General features: G+C 36.0%; 1 protein-coding gene across 2 annotated transcripts in view; it reads left to right on the top strand.

Annotated features, from left to right (window-relative positions):
- The window catches only part of LAMA2 (laminin subunit alpha 2), a 335,231-nt gene that overhangs the window by 168,161 nt on the left and 142,068 nt on the right, over window positions 1-25,002 (top strand). For both annotated transcript variants that reach the window (XM_077782208.1, XM_077782207.1), the window contains exons 13-16: window positions 11,238-11,342; window positions 11,928-12,139; window positions 18,091-18,202; window positions 21,611-21,724. In XM_077782208.1, coding sequence (XP_077638334.1) covers window positions 11,238-11,342; window positions 11,928-12,139; window positions 18,091-18,202; window positions 21,611-21,724 — 543 coding nt within the window. The remainder of the gene's footprint in view (window positions 1-11,237; window positions 11,343-11,927; window positions 12,140-18,090; window positions 18,203-21,610; window positions 21,725-25,002) is intronic.

Genomic DNA, 25,002 nt, shown 5'->3' with positions numbered 1-25,002 from the left:
CAGTAGACTTGCCCTCTTTTTTTGACAGTTATTAATTCATCCAAAGCAAATTTTCTCCATCATTCTGCCTTTAAAGCAGAGGTAACTCATGAATATAAGGGTTCTTTTTTTTTTTTTTCTTCCCATAGAAGATACAGTATATAATATAATAATTGGTAGAAAAGATACTGCTTCAAGTCTGTAAACAGAAAGCACTGTACTTTTAGGAACAAGTAAGAAGTGTAAACCTATATAGTTTGCTATAGAGTAATGTATTTTTTCTAATCGGGATAATACATGGAGAACACATTTTTTAATATTTTTCATTTAAGGGGAAAAAATCATAAAGTCATCTTAAAAAGAGTACACATTGTTGCAGCAACCATGAAGTTCATACACCTGCATTATCCTTGCTATGGCTAAAGGATGTTTTTGTTGCCGCCCATTAAGAAAAATTTGAAGTTGAAAGAATAAGTTTTCTTATGGAGGACTTAAGGTATGCCCTTTCTGTTTTCTCTGTCTTGGGCATCAGTTCATGGCTTTTGTCTTTCCTTTGCTCTCCAATCTCATTAGCTCGATTGCTTATCCTTCCTTCAGCCTTCTAAGAAGAAATGTAGGGTTTTTTTTCATAAAAAATCGTATCTAAGAAAATAAAGACTTTGAACTTGAAGGAAAAAAAAATACCTAAAAAGATTTTCAGAAATGACCTTTTTTTTAAGGTTATTTGAAACAAGCTTGGTTTTTTTGTACCCTTTAAAACAGCAGCACAGTTTTGTGGTTTTCAGAGATGAGTTCATATCAAGTTTTATTTTCACAGTGTGCATATTACATTGTGTATGCGTGTTCCTGTATATGAGCACATTGCCTCCAGTAATAATCATCTGTGGATTACCATGATGGTGATAACAAGTGCAGAATTGCTTTCAAGGGTGCAATAAAAAATGGCAAGATAGATTTTTATCTACACTGTTTTAAAAAAAAATCTGTCTTAAAGAATATTTGTTAATTAAGTGCTGTATGTACTGTTCTGAAATATCTTTGTTCCTTGAGTAAAACAGCATTAAAATTCAGGGTTTGTGTGATACATACATACATCCAGTTACTGCTAACTAGCATTCATTTAAATTAACATCAAACAATTTCTTTCTCTAAAAGAAAACATAGGTATTTTTTCAAAGCTATGTTAGTTTGTCATGAGTAGGGTTAGCAGAAGAAATCTGCAAAACTAGCAAGCCAGGAAAGTGGCCAGGAACTTAATCATGAGAAAGCATTGGCTCCAGAGACAAAGTAATTCAAAATACGGTTTTTACTGACTGCAAATCAACAAAAATCACAGGGTTCTGATTCACTGTTTTGTTTTTCCCTTTACCTAAAAATGAAAGCAAAATGCAAGGAGTTGTTGGGGTTTTTTTTTCTATCATTAATGTTGGTGAATTGTAGTACACAGAGACAAGTTTATACACATCTATATCTTTTTTTAATATTCAAATGTTTATTTTTACTGCTTTTGTTTTGATATGTGATCCTTAGAGGTCTCCATGATATGCAGCAAAATGCCAAATAAGAATATGTTATTGTTGCATTTGTTATATCAAATGACAAGCCACCTCTGAAGAGCAGGTATTTGGCTTTGCAAAGCCTTGCATTTTTCTTAGAAAATAAAAGGATTTTTTTTCAAAATATTGATTTCTTTACATTTTATTTCATTCAAAATCTCCTACTTAGAATCAATCACTGGCAGTTATTAAAAGCAGTAAATCCTTCCTGTCAGAATAATTTTGCCCAACAGATACTCCAGTTACAAAACTCCTTCAAGCTTAAACCATTATGATATATTTCAGTTTCCTAAAGGATCCCAAAGTGCTTCTTATGTCATACTTTACTTTGAATTACTAGTGCAGCCGTCATTGTGGTTCAGTATTGTCAATAGTAATGTTGTAAGCCATTTAAGTAGAAGGAGATAGGAAAATAACCTTTGGTTGGTTAGAAGTGAAAGGGGTTTTTTTTCCATTTTCTTTCGTGACAAACTTGAGAAATAATATCCCTGGCTGTTTTGCTTGGTGCTTTACAAACATGGAAACAAAAGAAAGCCTGAAATCAAGAATACTTACAGTCTAACTTGGTGAACTGTAGTAAGAGTTGATTGTACCAGTTGATGGCGTTTGGAGATATATTTTAGTGATGAATGAGGTGGGTTGGGTTAATGGTTCGGCTCAATTATCTTCAAGTTCTTTTTCAACCTTAGTAATTCTGTGATTCTAACAAAGAATTTAACTATTTCATGCACTGTTTAAGCTTTTTCAATAGAAAGTAAACACTTTAGGAGGCATCTGTGGATTTTCATTCACAGATCATCAAGCAGTGAGATGTCCTCAGCAATATCACATGCAAAATATTGAATAACCCGAAATGCTGTTGCAAAGCTGAGGAAAATATTTTTAAGAAGAACAGCTTTTAATTTGGACCTGAACAGTTGCTTTTGTTTTACAGTCCTACATTTTTGTGTTTAATAGTACTTGCATGCTGGGATTTTGTTGCCATAGAAATATCAGCTTTTAGTTTTGCAAAATTATGCAAATTCTTTTTCTTGTTAAAATATTCATGAAGGAGTATAGCTAGAGAAGGGAGGGAAAAGGTCGGTTCTTGTGTTTTAATGGAACTGGACTTTGACATAAATGTTCTAATTAGTCATTCATTCTAATATTACAGGAAGGCATTTATTAATATGACCACTGCAATTACGGTTTGCCCCTTCGGAACCATAGACCATGGAATTGGGAGACTAACATTTAATCAGTAAAATTAAGAATTACTTTCAATTATAAGATTGTTGACAGCTACAAGACCAGCAGTAAACAGTTTTTATTTAGAAACCTTTGATGAGGATATGTTACTTAGAAACATGTCTCAGAGTTGTTGCTCAAATATTGAATTTGATTACAATATCACCAGTAGTCTGAAACATCTCCACAGTTGAATAAAAAGTGTTATTTTTACCCATACTTACACAATTTGGCCACTCTGGCCTGCTAAATTGGTGCTTATAATGATCAGAGCAGCAGTTGCAGCAGCTGTTGATTTTGTATTAAATAGTTTCGGTTTTTTCTTTTTCTTCACTTTAACTGTATTCAGTCAGGGGAGAATGTCTGCAGCTGTGATGGCATACAAGGTTAATTTCTTTAAATATCCTTCTATGATGCCTGCTTGACATACTTGACATATGCTACAGGGTCACAACTTCTGGTGTCCTTTTTTTCCATATTGGTAGACTTCCAAAGATTGATATTTACCTGCCACCACAGTAATAGACATGGGCAATAATTTTGCATGAATTAGGTTATCACATCACTACTGGAAGAATACGCCCCTGATTTTTGTTTTTGAATCCTTGATCTAGTTACAGCAGTTTGGGGAACAGTGGCTGGGAAGGCACAGTTAAGTTCATGGAAAGCAAAGGAAAAGAAAACGAGTAACCATTTTAAGGTTATGTGCTTTGGTTACTATGGTTAAGTAACTGTAACAAAGCAATCACATATTTTAAATTTTGTAACAGTTTATCATTAGAAGAGTCAATTTTGGACTTCAGGAGTGGTTGACCGGAGAGTTCTGTTTTTCTTCTCCAGTGAGAGGAAATGACAACTGGGAATTAATGGTAGACATTTGAGAATTTGTAGAGTAAATGTCAACATTCATAAATACATTTCAGGAGACAGCATATAATCTTACTGTGCAAATTTTTCAATCAGTTACTGATTGCATTAATTTCTTCAGTGCTAAGTTCAGGAGGAGCAACCATTCAGTGTTAAGTAGGAGTGGCAGCAGAGGGCTCACAGGAGAGTTGATGTTATTCAGTTCCTGTCTTCCTTAGGAACTGAGATTTATTCTGTTTTTCATTTTAGAATTCCATGACATAATTGGATGTTTCAACAGTATATATTAAACACAATGAGCAGTTTTATTTTATTTAGACATCCAAATAATAATGCAGTCTAAATAATACAGTCTAGTTCATCCAAGAAAGAAGAGAACTAGGGTTATGAAATGTTAACTTTAATACAGTATCTCAGTAACAGTGAGACTGGGCTGAGTTTATGGATATAATTTTGAAAAATATAAGAAGCTTCTTATTGATTAAAAAAAAATATTTCCCATTTAAATGCTCCTTAGCAGATATATTGAATTAAAGGAATTGTGCAGTATTTTAATTGGTCTAAATTGTTTGTGACAAACTATTTTAAATATAAAGGGCATGGAAATACTCATAAGATTGTCATGTTTAGGATGGCAGACATTATCAACCACTATACCAAAATTATGCCTTGAACTTCAGCATCAAGAAGGAAAAGGCACCAACACCAAAAATCAAAAAGGTTTAAGTTGTCTCGTTACACTTGATCTACTGATATTCTAGCAAAAGTAAGGGATACTTTCAGGGAATGATTAAGGGGATACTCACTAGATTTTAATGTTTTCCCTTTTTGGTGTTCTTTCTTCACTCATGTTTCCATTGTGTTTGAATCTGAATACGTGGTATATCTCTGGTAGGTGCAGAGTATTCTTTCTATGGCCAAGTGATCAGATGCTGTGAAAGACTGCTTAGTTCAGACTAATAAGTTTTCCGGAAGGGTTTCTCAGATACTGACCATAAAATAGGGAAGAGACATAGTCAAGGTACATAAGAAATACAATTTAGCATAGTTTTTTGTTGTTTCTTATGAGTTGTGCTTACCCTTTGGACAGGTTTTGTCTCCTAAGCAAAAAACATTCACTTAGGGGGAAAAAAGTAACCCACAGATTTGATGGTTCTTTCCATTGCTGGGAAAATTTTAAATAGTAAGATTTATTGTGAATTTGTTGTTCCATAGTCCAATGAAACAACGTATTCACAATATTTGTGAATAAAACTCCTTTGAATAGGAATTGCAATAAAAGTCCTTTTTCTTTTACTTTTCTTTATTCTTTAGTGTAGGATCAGCAGAGGAAATAGTAAAAATTAAAGAGCCTATATCATAACATCCTGGATAAGATTCCAGGAAATAATGACTTGGAAATCCTGGCTGTTGAAGTGGTCTGTTTGAAGAAACTGAAGATGACAGTGAATGATTTGAAATTCTAAGTTTTCCCTTTGAATGGATCAATATTGTAGACAAATTCTCATGGAAAGCAATTGAAACAACTGCTGATAAGTAGTCAGGCTACTTTATTTAAACTTACTCCCACATTTGCTCTACTTCTCTGGAAGCGGTGTTCTGAAAAAGTGAAAATAAATAGAATGTAGCATCAAATTATACAGAAGAATTTTGAGTGTACTTGAGTGGGGAAACTGGGATTGTGAACTAGCTGGCATAGAGCTGGAGGAACTCTAGATGGCAAAGAGCTTGGAGAAGGAGTCCATTCTTTCAGGGGAAAAGTTTAACTTCTCTATAAAGAAAACTGACTTTTTTTTAAAGCTAGCCAGAACTATACTGTCATTCAAATAAAACATGATTATTCTGCTCCCTGCTTTATCTGAAATATTGCTCTAATGCCTCAGAAGAGCTTTTATATCCTATCTAAATTCAATCTGTCTAAGAGAGGAGAGTCTATTTAATCTCTAATTGGATCTGGAGTAGAACTAACACATGCAATCTTTACTGAGAGCTATTACTAAATGAAGAAAGGTTTGATGTCTTCTTGGTGATGGTTCTATCTGAATTCTTTTCTAGTCCCTTCCTTCCCTCACACTACAACTAGCTCAAAGACTGGATCAGCAAAATCCAATTAAATATCATAAATTTACAGCTGGTACTTTTTCACAAAGAAGATAATAACCCAGATGAGAGTCGAATTACCAGTGAAATATTTCCTTCAACACAAGTAAATTAAGGGAGAAAAAGCAACCCTCGGTCCATTCCCTTCTGCGCTGAGTGGGCTGCTAGAACAACATGTGCACTTAGCCATCCATTAAGGTGGTACATTATCCAGTGCCTCATCACTGCTTTGGTGCCAATGAATTATGGACCAACTTTGTCACCACAAATAAACTGGGAAAAATCTTATTTTATTTAAAGGATTTCTTTCACATGGTTAGTGCTGATATTCTGGTGGCAGATATCTCTACACTGGCTGAAATCTATTTCATAAAATAAATGTGTGCCTAGAGAGTTTGTGAAGGTGAGCAAGTTCAAATCTGCTTCAGCTTTTCATTGCAGCTCTATTTCATGGAAATTCAAGAAGGCTAGCAGGGAATGTTGAGCTGTGTATGTTATCATTCCATTACCTTCAAGCATAGTATGTAATGATAGATAGAGCCATAGGAATATGACAGAGCCACTGGAAGATTGGGTGAATATCTGTGTAATTTCTCATAATCATGGCAGGAAGGAAATAACATTCACAGGTGTATCAGGAAACAAGTGGGATGTTTGTTTTCTGGATGTCTTCCAGAATAAGACAACATTACTATCTCTTACAACTTGGATTTACTATTAGCAACTTGCTGTGAGGCTCCTTGGTTTTTTATTCAACTGTATGTGAGTTAACATTCTCCACAGAAATGTTCTGCCGTTCATGTTTGTAGCCTTTGTGTTTTTTTCCCCCATTTTTAAATGGGAAAATAGTTCCAATTGTATGACCATGTATATATAATTATATAATAGCAGGAAGAATTCATGTTTTTCCAAATAATTTTACCTTCCTGTAGTTGTCTTGTAGCTATATTGGTCTAATAAAAATATTAACGTTCTGTAATGCTTGTCTCTCCAATACAATATGTCAGTGACTATATTTCTGCCACAACCACTAAGAGTGAAAAGGGAAAAGATAGTTCTATTGATATAGTTCGTGTTGATATTTGTTGATGATTAAGCATGGGGTTTATTGGTGGACTTGACAGTGTTGGATTAATGGTTTGACTTCAGGATCTCAGAGCTCTTTTCCAACATAAAAGAGTCTTAGGATTCTATGATGCCTTTTAATTCACTGGTTTTGAAAGTCTGGTGTTGTATGAGTATTGGTCTAAATCTAGTTTAATGCAGTAATATAATTTTGGTTTTGAAGGTATTGTGTTCTCTTGAATTAGGCCTGATATCCAAGCCCTTATTAGTTAAATCCATTGTTGTATAACTACCAAATATTTGAGCAACATGTATTTGTTATATTCCAATAACACAGTGCATAATTACTTATTCATTTGCAGAATTTTATGTCTTCCAAGTTGCTTTTTTAATATGAATTCAAAGTGGAATGATTTGAAGGTCGTCCTTTGGTGGGGTCACTGACCAGCCACTTTCCTTTAATTCTGTGAAAGACTTCTTCCAGTTGCCTACACGGAACCATGTAGTGCCATATCTCGTGCGCCAGTTCATATTTAGGTGCTTTAATCACAAACGGAGTCTCTTCTCAACTGACAGAAGACCATTTTACTTCTTAATGAGATAAGGACTGTAATCAGCACCCTATTTAATGGAGATAGCTCCTAATCTTCTGAAGTTCCATTTGGTAGATGTTCAGAAGAAACGAGGCAGCCCACAGTGCAGTGGACTAAGTGCTAAACCTTTACAGGCAGAGCTACAAGAGGCACTGGAGAGGCAGAGTGTGAATCTTCATATAGTAACTCAACAATAAAATAGAATATAAATCTGTAAAAGAAGGAGATATTCTCCAAGGACATTAGCAGGAGAGACCCTGACAGCTTACCTTGGGAAAGCATTGGCAGCAGATTCACTAAGTGCAGGAAGAGAAAGACTTATAAAGTTTGATTTCCATATGAAGAGATGCAAGCTTTCCTCAACTCTAGCCTTGCTAATATGTGTAGAAATGTTGTTTGTTTTCAGTGATGTAAATATTTGTGGTCTACTATCACTTATCTTGTCTTATAAGTAATTTTAGTGGGACAAGCATATAACATCAAAACATGCAGGGTAATACTGGGTTCTTGCTCCTACCCCTAGCTCTTTTGCTGGCGAGCAGAGGCATTTGTTCACAGGAAAGGAACCATCTTTTCTGCTTCCATTTTGGTTGACGCTCTGTTAGGGTGTTGTAAAAAAGTCTTGTCTGCTCTCTTAAGAGCTCTCTTTAAGAGCATGTAACGTAATAGTAGAATACAGTTAGCGATGGACAATTGCAAAAAGCCTCAAAAACCTATCTGCCAGAAACTTCTTGGATTAGAATTAAGATAGCTGTGTTTTCTCTTTCCTATGCTTGTTATTTCTTGGGGAATCTGCGACTCTTCTTGAATGTGTAGATTCTGCCTCCAAAGCTGGGAAGAAATATTTGATGCATTAATCTAAAAACAGGTGGGAGAGACAACAGAAGCTCTGTGGAAGTTCCTTGACATTTTTATACAGCTATTCTTGTCTCAACAATACATGCATTTGCCACCAGCCAGGCAAACTTTTATGCCTTGTTCTCTTTGGTGTTGATGGTCTCAGATGACAATCCTTGAGGCAGAACTCTGAATCTTTGGGTGATATAGAGAAAAACATGAAAGTAGAGGGATCTCATGGGTGCCTAATTTCTGTATTTATTTCAGTTATATTTAATACTCAGTGAAAAGTACTTTTTGCACAAGATGGCATGCAGTACATGGATTGACCTCTGAATTCCTTTGTCTGTGAATGAACTTGTACTTCAAATATGCAAAGGAAGGAAATTACCATTGTAAACAATGACAAAAGGAAGTAGTACTTTTTGGTTTATGTAAGTTTGAGGGTTTTTTTCTAATCTGTATTGGTATTATACAGCATACAAGGTAAATACATATTCTGAACTGTGAGGTATTCTCTACAATATGTGCCTTTTGGGGACCTCGTCTTCAGTGGTGTGTGATCCTGTTTGTGAATGTAAATCTTGCCAATTGCAGTGGTGAAACTCAAGACTGCTGTGGCTAGCAGAGACCTCAGGAAACTTAGTCATATTCCAGCTCTTAGGCATCATATCCAGAGTACCTCTGGCATGCTGAACTGCTGCTAATTAATCAACTACTTCAATAGCATTTTCAAGTGATTTGATACTGATTTGACCATCCTTACAATCAGTTTTCTCTATAGTCAAACTGAATTTTCTTCATGCCTTCCCTCCATTTGCCACAGGTAAATAAAAATGGCCACTACATTTTTCCAGATTTCTACATGTTGGTAAATTATTATCCTATTTCCTCTGACTGTTCTCTTTTTTGGACTAGGCAACCCACCCCTTTCCTCTTGTGTTTCCTGTTGGTTATATATTAGGAGTCTATAATCCATTCTTGCTGTTTTTCCTTTAATGTTTTTTTTTTTTTTAATTTTCCTTTTTTTTTCTTTCCTGCTCTGTGACCTATGAGTCCCCATGTTGGATTTTTATATACCAAGGTAAAGGTTATGTAGCTTGGAAAAAGTAAAACCTGTCTTGGTCCATAATTTTTATGGGTTGCCTGCAACTGCCTAATCTTTGTTTTCCCATTATTTTCACTTTTTTTAATCTTTGTTGTCAGTCTGAACTTGGAATTGAAATCATAAAATTCTGCAAAAGTTGCTCTTCTAAAATATTTTTCTACAGCTGAAAGCAATTCTGGGTACTTCTTGCAGCATTTCAGATATCTAAATTTTCTACATTCCTCTAGCAGTTACAAACCAGTGCTTAGACTTAGGCACGGGCAAAACAATGCTGTAACAGCTGTATCCAAGGAAAAAAATGTCTTTTCATGTTGTTATGGTCAAGGCTTTTAAGTAGTTGCATTGGTCCCAGCAGGTTTGGGCACTATGCAGATAGACACGTTATGCCAGTGTTTGCCAGTGATTGAACTAAGAGGAGCTGCAGACTCTGTCAAGGGTAGAGAGAGACCTGGACAGGCTAGAGAGAAATATAACAAAAGCTGGATTCTGTCCCTGAGATTGGGTACTCCTACTTATACACACAAATTATGAGGTAAGAGGTTGAAGAGCAGCACTGTGGAAAGAGATCAGGGGCTTTGGGTGGATGGCAAGTTGAACACGAGTCAGCAGTTGGCCAAACCTGTCCTGGGGGGCATCAGGCACAGCATCACCAGCCAGGTAAGGGAGGGGATTGTCCCACTCTGCTCTACACTGGGGCAGCCTCACGTCAAGCAGTGTGTGTACTTTTAGGCACCTCAAGGACATCAGATTATTAAAAGATGTCAAGAGGAGAGTGACCAAGTTAGTATGAGTGCCTTCCAGCTTGAGATATTCTATGATTCTATGGTTCAAGATCCAGGTTATGAATTGGAGGAAGTTTTCTGGCTTTAACCTAACAATTAGCTCTACAGCCACAGATATAGCCTTAAATGCTGGAATATTACTTTCACCCTTGAACTAGATTCATCATAAAATAATGAAGTGTTGACTTCCACTGCTTTCTGTTACTGTGTGCAAAAGCATCCAGTATAATGAACGAATGTGTCTTTGAGATATTCTCTTTTTGAAAGACTTGCAGATTTGCTCTGTGCTCAGCAGTAGGCATTGGAAGTGCAGAAGAAACCCTGTGATTTTAATATTCTCAGGGAGGAGGTTCACATTGCAATGAAGTATGAGGCAGACACATTTAAAACCCAAAATGTAGCTCTTGCAGTATTTTATTTACTTACGCTGCTTCCAGTCAATTAACAGAAAGCATTATTCCTGTGCTGGACTCTGTCATTCAAGTCTGCAACTTTTGACTTGCATCCTACTACATTCCATTTATAATGGAATAGCTTGTGTCAGTGCTGTGATCCTGGGGGCTGAATGAGCATGGAAAAAATATATTACCATGACACAATGGCCTGGCCATTGACTTCTCACATTCTAGGCTGGGTCAAACTGAGTGAAAGGGCTGAAACACTCACTTAAAATAAATTCATTTGAGTCCACTAAATGAATTGAGTCCAGGGAAAATTCTTACTTTAGCTTATGGTTCATTCTAAAAAAAAAATCTCAGCCTTTTTTTTTCTATTTTGGTAGTTTGCTCCATTAATGAAACCGAAGTTATTGAATTTTCTGTAGGTTGCTAAGGCTGCTGATTCAGAGGCCAGCCTAAATGAGCACCATACAACTGAAAAACTACTCTGAAAATCTAATGCAAGTATCTAGTGGAAATTTGCACAGATTTCAAGTCTGTTTCTGATTTCTGTTAGTCTGTTGGTTTAAGGATTTCGCAGCCTTCAACAGCTGTAATCCTCAAAGATCTGTATGTGGTTTTGCAAAACAAGGAATTTAATGATGCTCAAGAAAACTGCCCCCAAGGTGATTAAGGACCATTTTCTTCTATTTAATTAGATTTTTTTCTGTCTTTTTATTCCTCAGGTAGCAGCTGCTGGAGGATATCTGAAATTTACAGTCTCCTATGATGTCACAGAAGAAGAGGAAGAAACATCTAAATTGGTGGTTCAATCTGATGTCATCATAGAGGTAAAGTATTTTCAGCCAAAGAAAGAAATAAAGAAAATAAAGAGAGAAAGATAAAAAGGCCTGATTTTTCAGATGTTTGGTGTGAAGTCTGGAGGTCACAAAACAGCAAGGTGCACTTACTTTCAGCTAATTTGTAGTGCGACAGAATGGGCATACTTCATAAAACTAAAAGCTTCAATATCTTAAGTAGTCTCTGGCACTATTGCAGCTATTGTAAGTAGCTTAGAAAACTATAATGCTTCCTGTTCATCCATGAAGAAGTAAAATGTTTGGTCATTTGAGGTTTCACTTTGACATTCTTTCAGTAGATCTCTTCTTTTCCACCTCAGTATTATATTAATTTGCTTTTGCCTATGTAGAGCCACGCATCATGACAGTAGGTTTTATCTGAAAAACCCAAACTTTCTTTTCCACTGCTTTTCAGTTCTATCAGGCAAGTCCATTCCAGGTTTATGAAAAGTGAATATTATTCCTGATATTTGTTATTCTTGTAAAATATATTATTCAATAAATCATGTACCCCAATGGGCTTTTTTTCAATACTTTTTTCATGTTTAAATCTCTCTCTTTCATGGCTCTCTCTAGGGAGGTGACTTGAAAATCAGCACTCCAAAAGGGATAATTCACCTGCAGCCTTCAGAAGAGCACACTGAAGAAATTATGCTGAAACCAGAATCTTTCTCAGTGCATGGCAGTGATGTTCCAGTCAGCAGGAGGGAGTTCATGACTATCCTTGCAAACGTGAAGAGGATCCTCATAAGAGCCACATACAGCAATGGGATGAATGCCATCTACAGGTGAATGTGAGGAACAGGTCCCTTTGCTACAGGCAGCTTCTCGAAAGAGTTGTTTTGTCTCTTCAGAGAACAAGGCTGATGTAATTTAAAACACTTTAATTTATTATCATGAAATCCATAGCATTCATTTACACTTTCAAACTTTTGTTAGTATGTTTTTCATTTTGGGCAGACAGGAGGAGGAAGGCAGCAGAAAGAAGCAGCCTTTTAAGAAAATAAAATTACATGGCCTATTAAAGCATGAATGACAGTTCTATAAATATGTTTATTTTGTGAACACAGTAATTCCCATGCACATGGTAAATCATGTAAAATGGTAATAACATGTTGAAGTAGGAAATGATATATTGCTTATATATCGTTTTTCGCATTTAATGACCATACAGGGCAACATGAACAGTGAACTAGAGAATAAAATTCTGAGTCTCCAAGCTGGAAAAGGGCCTCAAGGGGAATGTTCTATGTTTTTAATCAGTACCACACACAGAATTGGCTAATCCCAAAGCCTTTCCCTTGATTTATGTCAGGATGCTGTGTGGACTGCTCAGATTCACTGATTTGATGTGAACTCTTCTGAGTCCTCTGATAAAATTAAAGACATATGAGATGATACAGTTCTATTTCAGTTGCTGCAGTGTGTTTGGAACTGTAAAGCTCATCTTGCATTTCAAATTTTCCTAAGTGCATGAACAAATACTCCAGATGGGGTGAAGAAAACATCTCTCCTGATACAGTGTGATTAACATTAATAGTTAGGTGGCATAAGTAATATTTTTAAAATATGTAATGGAATTGATTGCATAGTACTTTTTACTCACAAGGCAGGAAACCTGAAATACTCTCTAATCTACACATCAGTTGATTCAGTAGCATAAGCCAATTTGGAATGGAGGGAGCTGATAGCACATTTAGTGATTATTTGCTGAGAGCACAGACAGAGTTTTTGCTGCTGTGAAATTTCTTAAGCAATCTAACCATCATTTGAATACTTATGTAATTAAAATTTATCCTAAATTGAAAGGCAGGTTGTGTCAACAGCATACAGTTTTCTGATTTGATCTTTAGCAGTGTAAATTTTTTCCCTGCAAAAGAATTCATCTTTTCGATCTCTGTCTTTTCCTGTGGTTAATTAGTATGTATTACATCTCTGTAAGTAAGTTTGTGAATCATAACTAGCTTGAGTTTGGGCCAAACTGCTTCTTAATTTGCTCATTCAGTCATCAGCCTTGTATTCTTTTATGTCTCCTTGCATCCAGTTTGAAAGTCTTTCATGGTCCCTCAGCTTCCCACCTTGGTTTTTGAGAAGAGCCAAAACACCAGGCCAGTGCTCACCTCTTATGCACTATGAGCAGAGCATGAGTTGTTAATTCCCAGCTTACAGCTGAGACTAGTGGGAGCTGAGGGAGTGATGATCTTCTGCTCTCTTCTCATTCAAACAAGAAACCCCAAACCACTACTCAGAATTTGTCAAACTAAAGGAGTGCAGGAGCAATTTTGGGGTGCACAATACGGGCTTTTATGCTATTTTTAAAGCAGATATGTAAGGTTTCTTTTGGCCAGAGGTCTTACTGAGTTTTATGGAAAATGCAAACTTCTAAAGGAGATATGTATGATTGACTTTCCCTGGGCCAAAGGTGTTACTAAGTATTATGGGAAATGCAGACTTCACTTATCAGAGGTTTACATATATTTGAGTACTGATATTTTTTCTAGTAGGAGACGGGGGGTTCTCCCACAGAAAGCAATTTGGCTGGGCAGTTGTGAACAAAGTGCAGTGCTGGACGTGTAAGGGCTCCATCCTGTCTATATTGTGGAGCAGTGTGGGTGGGATGGATGAGATCCCCTCTGGTCAGCAGTGTAGAGCTCAGGTAAGCACACACATGTGGAACTGGCACAATCTATAGAATGTGCCTTGTAAGTAAGATATGGCAGAGCTGTCTGGCAAATTTGGAAGACTATATGTCACTGCCTGCATCCCAGATTACTGCTTTAGCCACTTGGTCCTGTGTGGTGCCTCACCATTTCACAGTCTTATTCATATTCAGCCTTGGGAACAGTTCAGAGGTATAGTAAAGATAATTTTCTGAAAGCATTTTTAAAAAATGCTCTCTGAGAAGAACTCTGTCACATACATATGATTTAGCCTTTGCATGTTGGTAGGCTTCAGCTTCTAGGTGTAGTGGCATTGCAGTTGTGAAGATTGGTCCCTTAAAGAGGGGTTAGGGGAAGGAAGTGAAGTGATTTTGAAAAGTATCTTGTTTGCTAGAAATGGTCTTATATTGCTGGTACATTTCTAGTTGTCCCTCTGATGTCTCTTGCCAGAGAAGAATGCAGTGGTTGCTGTATTACTGTGTAATAAAGTAAAAAAATGTATTGAGTGCTCTCAGGGTGCTCATTGTAGTTTAGCGTGACAGAAGAGAGGATGTGAAATTTCAATCACAGTTAAACAAATTCAGTTTTTCATCTTTAAGTGTAGCAATGATAGTTTCATCTGTTAGGGTGGGATTTATGAAGTGAAGTCTTCTCAGAACAGTTCACCCTTCCAGGCATCAGCAACAGCATCTACTGCCATCCAGCCCAGCTTATGATCTGCTGTGTCGGGATATTACTAATTTTCAGGTTGTGCCTCATTACTGACTGTTTTATATTCTCTTTGACTTTCACTTTTGCTGAAACATACTAGATGCAAAGCTGTGCTCATCACTCTTAAGATAATGCAAAATAGCCCTTTTCTTCATATTCTGCCCATTTAACTCTTCAGAGAAAATGTAGACCCAATGAAGAAGATATTCTTAGTGATATCTAGTGCTGATTAAGGACTCCAAAGGAGCTGATGGTCTCAAAAGAAAGACATTTTTGAAAAGAAATACTGTAGAACTAAGCCTTAATAGATAAGTAGATATGAATTAAAAGGTTTTTATTGTCTTTAAACAGGTATGTGCAGTGGACAGATGGATATTCCTCTGAGAGGGTTAAGAGGGTCTGGCAGAGAGACAGAAATATTACAGGGTTATTAGATCCATCATGAATGACAATTTCTGCCTCAAAGCACCCGCAGAATTATGCAACATACTAATTAGAGATTGCTATATTAAGCAACCAGTTCATTTAAGTACTGAAAGTTTTCAAAACGGATGTTGCCACATGTGTAAGGATTCCAAAGGTGCTTTTACAATCTGTGCTTAAAAAGAGAGCAGAATGGAGGCATAAAGTAACTTTCTTGCAGAAATGTAAAAAAATACTTAAAAATTCAATGGAACCATCTCCAGTTGGCGAGAGCTTTAATTTAAAGGTTCTATTTTTACCGTTGTTTAGCTTAACCTGCTAGAAATATTAGTTATTCTGTTATGCTTTCAAGTATCCACTAAAGAATATAAATGGGATTTGACTCAAGCATGGTTTTGTTTACATTTTTTAGGTAATTTTAAGCTTGCAGTGTCATTACTGCTCTATGGCGTAATTAGGCAGCTTTCTTATATGGGTGGGCAATTAGATGATCAAGTAAGATAAAAATTGAAAATACAGTGCAGCATTCAACATGGAAGTCAGGCCAGCTTCTGGGTTTAAAACCTAATCCTCCTCTAACTTGAAAGATCTTCCAAATGGTTGTAGTTAAGTCCATCTGTGGTAGAAACAACAGGCCAAGAGAAGATAACTTTCTCTTACTATTTTGTTTGATCTAAAACTGTTAGCCAGTTTTTTAGTAGCACTGTTTATTCAGTTTCAATATTCAGAGTGGTCACTGATGTAAGTGTTGCAAACATGCAGATAGGCACTGGAAATTGGAGTGCTAAGGAGAATAGATTGTTTGCAACCACATAGAGAGGAGTCAGTGACAGGCACGAGGAGAAAGAGGGAAGAAAGGGCCAGGGTTTTTTTTTTAATATGCAGAATTGGCTCCAAGACAATTGAGCTACGATTGGTCACTACTTCATGTGCCTTATGTAGCCAGTGTGATTCAGATGCCTGGCACAGCAGACAGTAAACTGTGCTGATACTGCCTGAAACGTCCCCTTCCCTTTTAATCTTGTTTGTTTTTAGAAGTCAACAGTTGCCTGCTGACAGTAACAGTCATAAATATTTGGTCTCGATGTCTAACCTCAAATTGTTCATGCATCTCCAGGATCCAGTTCCCCATTACTGCCAGCATTATGTATTTTAATGAATGCAGAATGTCATCGAGGAATCAAAATTGCAACATCAAAATGGGAGAAAAGAAAATCACTGCAACTTTCTTCACTGAGTAACTGTTAATGCTAAAAACTGTTTAACACATTAAAATCCTATTTAGCAAATAGCAGAATTTAATGAAAATTGGAACAATTCAGTGAATACAAATGTGGTATAATACTGGGTGGATTGTTTCTGTGTGTTAGGGCTTCTCTTTGTTCCAAAATCAATGCTTAGAGGGAGCTAGCTGGAGTTCAAAGGAGAAATAAAACTTGACCTTTTATTAATTTTTTTTTCTTCATTTACTGATTTGTTCTTTAAAATTTTAATTATTTTACTTGTAAAGTAATCACTATTTTATATCTGATATCCTAGAGATTATCTTATCATAAAGAAAATTCAAATGAATGATTGCAAAATAAATGTAGAGCAATAAATGGAGCAAAGGGGATATACTGAAAAGTCAGACAGAATTTACTGAAGATCTGGATAAGAATAAGCATCCTTCTCTTAAAATAGCATCAAGAACCTTATACAGGGGTTCTAGTATAACCAAATCAGATTGAAGTTTCTAACAGCATTATATGCAATGGTAGTCCATCCAAAGTCCAGTGCTAGGTTGTAAAATTACTGTTTTTCTGAAGCTTCTATCTTAATTTAAGAAATCTTTCCTTTTTTCCCCCATTACCTTTCATGTTTAATTTATTTGGAGTAGTCATAAAATTGAGTGGGAAGATATTCTGTCTTAAGCTTTCCTCCAAAAAAGTAGCAACAACAAAATATTTTTCTTGGATGTTTTCTTGTCCAAGGTCATCCACATAATTTTCAGGAATTTTTTGCAGCCAAAACATAAATTCCCTATTATGAACGGGAAAAAACCCTTTTTAATAAAATGTATGTCATGAATGAAAAGTGTTTTCTGCTGAAGACAACTTCAAAACAAGCTCTTCAAGTAGCTTCAGTTATCAAACACTCTGTTAAGATTACTGGGTGAAAATAGAAGTAATATATTAACGTAATACATTAATGTTCCGTAGAATTCTCATAAGAATTAAACTCCCCAATCCCAGTTTTTCTCCACAGAAAGATACTCTTGAGGTAAATAACATCTATTTCTGATAATAGCTATAAGACTATCAAAAGGCTTCTGTTGTTTCTCTCAGCTTACTTCCATACTTTTGAAATAAAAATCATGGTCAGTGTTCACCTAAACAACATCTGTTAAGTACTTTTTTCTCTGGCATTGGGGAGACCAGGGTACATGGCAAAAGATTTCTTTTTTGTTTCATACATTTTTCTTTCATATACATAATACTTAGATCCTCAGTCCTCCTGGACAGAACTGACATCCTTGCCAGAGGTCAAATCTCCAGAGTAAAAATACCCTATATCCAAAACTTAGTAATGTAATATTTTAGAAAGCTGGACTAGTGGTTCATAAATTTTGATGACCCTGCTTAGTGTCAGATTTGCTCTATATGCAGCTGCAATGAAAGTTGGCACATGTGGCTTGCAGGCCAGGAATAGCCTGGTACAGTGCTGTAAGATGTTTTTGATCTATTTTTATCAGTGGGTATTTGACCATAGTCTCCCTCATGTGATGAACAAAAATAGTAACAAGCCTACAGACATATAGTTTAGGAAGAAATAGATGAATATGAAAATCTCCTTATTCCTAATCAGGAAAACAGAAACTATATGTCCCTATAGTGTTCATTGCATTCCGCTGCACATACCCATCTAATTTGCTGTTTTGCCCATTTAATTTCTGTTACGTCCAGACTAAGAAGCGTTATCATGGAATCTGCTGACCACACTTCAAGGGGAAGAAGAGTAGCATCCGCAGTGGAGTTGTGTGAGTGTCCTCCAGGCTATGATGGTACCTCCTGTGAGGTGAGTATCATGATGCACTCTAGTTCAATGTTGCTAACACTGTGATAGGAAGGAGACAGTGGACCTGTGTTGGCAAAAAATAATAGGACAGCTGTCCTTCTTAGGAATTTGCCATGGCTTGACTAGTTACCATTATTTCCAGAAGATGGTTCATTATATCTGATAATATTTGAAATCTGAAGTTCTACCACCTCTGTGATGATTTCTAACTTACAAAAAGACATTTTGGTTCATAAAAAGGAAGAGGAAACACTATTTGTACTCTCTAGCCAAATGATAACACAAATGGGTGAACACAATTAGAAGGAAAATGGCAGTTATCTCACCTGTGCACAGCAAAGATGGATCCATTTATCTAAGTTAATAGGGTTTAATTTCATCTTTTGTTTTCCCAAGGCTTTGCCATTTGCCTTGGAGTTGTTGAGAATTGCATGTGTTCTTCTGAGGATTGTGTCACATTATTTTGCTCCTGTAACAGACAATAATGTAGACACATGCTCAGAAAAATAACCACATCCCTAAGTCATTAGTTCACACAGAATGTATTCATACAAGTATACATATTATTAACTACCTCACGTGGGCATTGCTTGGGGTAAATAGAAGCAAAAAAACATTCTTTAAAAGCTTTGCCTCTAAGGAAATAGTTTCAAACACCAAGATGCTCTGCTTCACAAAACTACAAATAGTATGCCATTTACACAGGCACTCTAGGCATTTGCTTGTCAACTCTCTTTTTCTTTAAAAATTTTCATGCTTATATGTGATATTTAAGGTTTAGAGTCTAGTCTCATGCCAAGTGTGATTGTTTGTTGCTGAGGCTAGATGAACTAACATAGAAAGAAGGCCTGAAGGAATTAATGGCTATTCCTATCACTTCCAAAATGGTACAGATAGAAAATAAGTGGAGAAGAATATTTTTTATCTCAGCTGAGAAATAATTTTAAAGCCTCGCCTTTTTCTGTCTGTTCAATTATTTTAAGAAACATATTAGATGCATTACCACTGTGTTTTACACTTTTTTTTTTAGTTGTCCATTAATTTTCCCAGTGCAGATTTAAGCCTGATGTCCAAGAGAATAATTGGAAAGGCCCTGATGAGAGATATTTCAGTATCTACGTTTTTTGTAGAAGCTGAAGGGCTTGGGTAGAATTCCTGTCTTGATGTTGCTGAAATTGTCTGTCCAACATTATGTCCTTCAGTGCTAAAACTTCTCTTCAATCAAAACAGTCCCTGAAATTTGATACATACTTAATACCATACTCCACAAGAGAAAAGACACATATATATAGCTGCAAATTTTAAGCTTCTATTCATGCTAGTGGGCATAGGAATAAAAAAAGGTGACGTTTAAGATTTCCAGACAGACATTAGTTAAGAAAGTATGGAAAGAGAAGCTGAAAATCTCTTATTTTTTTTTCCCCAGTTACCATTTTTGTTTCTTCTTCTGAATACTTGCCTTGTTCATTTTACTTCTGCCAGTTTCAACCAAGCAGAGTTCCATATTTTATTGATTTTGTGAAGTTTTTAAGTTCCATTTTCTCTTCATTATTTAATTTAATGTATGTATTTGTCTCCTGCATAATGATGATATGGTACCTGGCATAGATGCTGCCGCACTAAAAACAGCTATTATTTTTTTGTTTTCGTGCTATGAATGTTTTGACATGATCAGTCTTCCAAAGACAACCAACTCAATTTAAATTATGCCGTCTCTTTTAAGATTTTCCATTATATAAATTCAGAATTAATTTTTTTACAAGATTCAGGCAAAATAAAATTCTGCACATTTTTGTATGTATAGGAACACAGAATTCCATAAGGACAGGTAAAGCAGATAAAATTTTAAATTTCTAATACCAATTGGATCCCTTTGTGATAGTTACTTTGCTTCACTCATGAATTCTCTTGCCCTTGTCAACATCTTCACATCTAATTGGTCTTATCCCTCAGGTTTGTTCCAATTGTCTGTACTCTTTTTCTTCTGCTCCAGAAGGAGTTTAACTTGCATCACTATGATGGTCACAACTGTTGCCAGTTAAATAATTTATTTTCTTAAGACCTCAATCTGTAATCTTTTAGCACTGTTTTGAGCCTTATCATTGATATTTCATGTCTAAGCTCTTAATATTAGTGACTTTTGGAGCCTTGAGCAATATAATTTGTATCTGTGCACAACAGATTATTTTCAGTCACCAAAAGAGGGAAAAGATTTATAGATTTATGCAGAAATCACTTGCATCTCATGCCACAGAAACAAAAATACAGCGATGTATTTTAACCTGTTTTTAGGTTTTGGATTTTTATTTATTTGTATTTACAGGATTTGTTTTAGAAATGTGTAACCAAGAATGTAAAGAATGAAAAAATAAGGATAATATCTCAGGTTTTGGAATGATTTTTAAAGAATAATTTCAATTAATCTTTAGATTACTTTCAATTTTTCAAGAGTAAGACAAAAAGTGTCATCTTTATTTTTATAAAGAGTCTGTTTGTTACCTTTTCGGAGTGTGTATGTGAAGGGGAAAGGATTTTCTTTATTAAATGATACTTTTAGTATTCTGTTAATGCAAAACTTTCTCTTTGTGTTATCCAGATGCTTTTGAAGGTCATAAATCTGTCACGTGCTTTTTTATCTTAAGTAAAATTATTGGATCACATGAGCAGTCTTACTATAGAAGGATAGTTTGCAAAAACTATAAAGCCATTTGTGAGATATATAGTAAGGAAGATTGCTGCTTGACATCTTATTATGAGCAAATGGAGTAACTGAATTTTAGCTGATGAATCACAGTTGTATGGTGTCACCTTGCCTACAAAATTACTGGCCATACGTTTAATATTGATTTGAATTTTACATTTAAAAAAGAAAATTAAAATATCAGAGCAGTTTCTTAAAGGGAAATTGCTATAATTTGAGTAGCACAATTTGTAAATAAAAGGATAGCCTAGTTTTCAGCCTGTGCTTTATTTCAGTTTAGCATTTCTCTGGAGTCCTAACAAAATTAAATGATATTTTAATTGCTCTTTTTGCCTGAACTTCTCAGAGAATATTTTTGTTTTGAGGTTTTTTTTCCTCCTCTCTCCTTCAGTATTTCACCTTCTGGCTGTTTTTTCAGTCTGTACCTCTCACCTTCATGCTGTCATACTTCAGTTCTTCATTTCTCTCCTTTATTTTACCATTTCAGAAGAATGATCAAGTTAAAGCTTCCTCTAATCTCACACCTGCCACTAAGGCTAAGGTCAGTGCAAAGCCACAGCACCAGAAAGAAGAATTTTCTTGAGATTTTTATTCATTTGTCAAGTATGTTTGTTGTGTGTGCAAGCATCAAATCCAAGAATTTTTAAAAACCCATTCCTTCCTCTATTCAAACAAGAGTTTAACTTTTCATCTAACTTCTCTTGCAGTCATGCTGGCCTCGACACAGGCGTGTGAATGGCACAATCTTTGGTGGGGTTTGTGCACCATGTACGTGCTTTGGCCATGCAGATGTGTGTGATGATATCACAGGAGCATGCCTGGTAAGTGTCCCTACAGGAAACAATGGACATGGCCAACATCAACCCAATATTCCTGTGCAATTAGATTAGTGACCTCTGAGACCTGGAATAATCAAGAAATAAAAAGCCAGTGAGTAACAGAGGAGATCTTTGTGTTGAGGTTAAGGATCCCCTCACACCAAGATATGGTGTCTTCAACTGTTAAGAAAATAAAATATGTTATTTATCACATAGGATCTGTGTTTTAAAATACAATAGTTTTAAGGTATGGCATGCAGAAAGCAGCAAATGTATGAATGCTTTTTCGTGCAAGATTTATCTTGCCCTCCCATTTTGTCTCCTGCAGTATATTCAATTTATAGTATGTAGCAGGTAACTTCATAAATTCTGTTCTAGTTTGATGAGAAGATTTTGTTAATGCCTTCCTTCTTCTAAATTCATAGTAGACCTTGAAGGAACACTTAACCAATGTACTTCAGAAAAATATAACCATATGATCTCAGTTAAATCAGTTTTTTATTTCTCTTGTAGACTACAGAGATTTTATGTAGTTACCTACCAATTCAGGAGTTAAATCTGTGATATTATCTATAGTAAGCCTACCAGAACACCACTGTTTCCCACCTGTTCAGCAGCCTTTTGGAATGGGTGAATTATGCTGAATATACTTTTCTGATTGACTCAAGGGCATTTTTAGTTTTATATTGTCTGACATGGCATAAAGCTTGAAACAACATGTCTAATTTCATTAGTCTTGCAGAAGCACAATTTAAGCCAGTGCCAGTTTCGTGGGATATACTCACATTTCCCTGCAGAACTTCAGACTCTGTAATGTGCATGTTTCTAAATGTTCCCTTTTATTCCCTTAAGAAAATCCTGCTGGGAAAATGCCAAAATGAAAAGTCAAGCTTTTTCAAATATAATTTGGCACTTAGAATTATTACTGTTCTTCCTGTTTTGCTCATAGAAGATGTTTAATTGCATTGCAGTGCAAAACAAGATATCCTTAATGTGTGGATCAGTGGATTTTTCAAATTGCTTTTTCATGAATAGAAGCTTAAAATTATTCTCAATTTAATTACACTGTAAGCCTGAAAGAAGTACCTAGAATGAAAAACATGTTTGATGTGACTGTCATGTTTTGAATCTTTCACTTAATACTCAGTGAAAATGTTTATCACTAGGGTAATATGGATTTGTGTTTCCTGACAATTTTTTTTTTTTTTTTTTTTTTTTTTGCATTAATGACCATATTCTCCAGCTACAATGTCTATAATATTTGTGTGGGATAAAATGAATTAACAGGTGAGAAAAGGAAAGGAGGAATCTTGTTTAAGGTATGCCGTAACTGTTGACTATTTTGCTTAGGTGTTAGGGGTCCACAGCCAGATGTAAGTTCTGAGGTTGTTGGCTTCTGTGTCTTCACATTTTAACCCTTTTGCAGTTCCCCTCTTTATTTTTGTCTGTAGCGCCAGCCTGGATAAAAGAGAAGGCCACGCAGGCTGCATATTGCTTTTTGTGCTTTTTGGCTGGTGGGAGCTGTTGACTCAGGCAGAGGAGCTCCCCCTTCTGATGTTTCAAGGGTGCTGGTGTAAGAGAACGCAGCGCTGACAAGGAAGTGGAAAATAACCAGCTGAATATGCACTTTCATCTATACATGTTATCAAGCACTCTGCATTTTATGTGTTCTGTAGCTTATACTAGATCAGGCTACAGAGAAGAGGTGCACAGGGAGCTTAAAATCAGTTCTGGATTTTCTTACAACTTTGAAAGCGCTGTAAGTCAGATCAGTTAGTATCCATGCAGGCTATTAAATGCTGCTATTCAATTTGGATCATAAACCTTTTGAAGTGAAAGAGAGAGAAATCTGAGTGCTGAAAAAGAGAAATGTTTCACATCAAAGGCATTCTTTCTATTGAGGTTTACACAGCCTTTTGGCCTCCTTATTATTATTCATGGTGTTTCCTCAGTAATACAACAGACAATTTAGGCATCTAATTTACTGATATAATACTTCTTTTTGCTCTTCCTTAGCTTTGAAATGTAGTTGAAAAGAAGCTGAAATGTGGTTTTGACTCGTGATAAAAGCTCAAATCATCTGCTTCGACAGAAGCCTGTATAAAAAGCTCAATTTAACATATATCTCACAGTAACCTGCAAAGCCCTTTGATCCCCAGAGCAGCCATAGAGAGCTGCACAATACCTTGTTCTCGTTACCACTGTGATATACGTAACTGCTTTGGTACATAGGGCAATTTGGAACATTCAGAAATATTATTTTGTACTATTACACACACATATTTACAGTAGCTTCATTACATTGGTTAAACCTAAACCTTGTGAAAAGCAAGCATATTTCAAGGTGATGCATTCATTGCAGGATACTATATTGCTCTTAGTAAGCCCAGAGAAAGTAGATCTTTCTCTCCAAAGATATGGTCAAATTGCCCTAAACAGGCAGTCTCCAGTGGCATCCTTTTCATATTGTATTCCTCTCTGTATAAACAGCATATACCATGTAGAATGAGGCTGGTGTCAGTGCTGGCAGATGTGTGCTTTAGACAGCGTTCATCACCAGAGCGACAAAATATCTTTACCCATCTCCATACCCACCGTAACAAAATGCTATGTCCTAGCTAAATGCAGTACAGGCTGTCTCTCAAGTGAGGATAGGTAAAGCCTCTGCAATGTCCTGATTACATTTGTATTGTTACACCAGGAAAGGGAATTGTGTGTTCATTTTGATATTACAGTGGTTTGAAAATGCTAGAAGAGCTTATTCATGCTTCCAAAGGCAGAATACTATTGTCGGGTCTAGACAGCAGGCATATACTAAAATAGGCACCCAGACTAACTTTCTTTAGCTGACTTTAACAGCTTCCCTGGTTGTCTCTGTGACAGGTATCCTGAGGAAGGGCAGCAGCATGCCAAATGTGCTATCTTGGACTCTGTCATAATCCCTGTATAAGGTTTTATTTTCATCACTAACATTCTATTCTAAATGTTTCTTTCCATGTCCATATACACTCAGCTGTATATGCTAGGGTGGTTTTCAGTGTGAATTTAGTGTTCCCGGATATTGGGCATAAAGAAGTTTATCTGGTTTCTTCCAAAAAGGGAAGAGCTGGCTCAGTAGGAAATAGTGGAAAACACTCCAAGGACTCAGCAAGGAAATTTGTAGGGAACAAGGTCTGAGTCGTACATAAACTTTTGGACAAAAAATAAATCCTACAGTTTTAATTACACAGAGGTTGTCTAACTGAAGTTTAAAGATGTTCAGAGGTAAAAGAGGTACAGAA

This window comes from Lonchura striata, chromosome 3, assembly GCF_046129695.1.
Source record: "Lonchura striata isolate bLonStr1 chromosome 3, bLonStr1.mat, whole genome shotgun sequence".
NCBI classification, from domain to species: Eukaryota; Metazoa; Chordata; class Aves; order Passeriformes; family Estrildidae; genus Lonchura; species Lonchura striata.
Note: the sequence above shows the minus strand (reverse complement) of the source record. Positions and strands in the feature narration are given on the sequence as shown.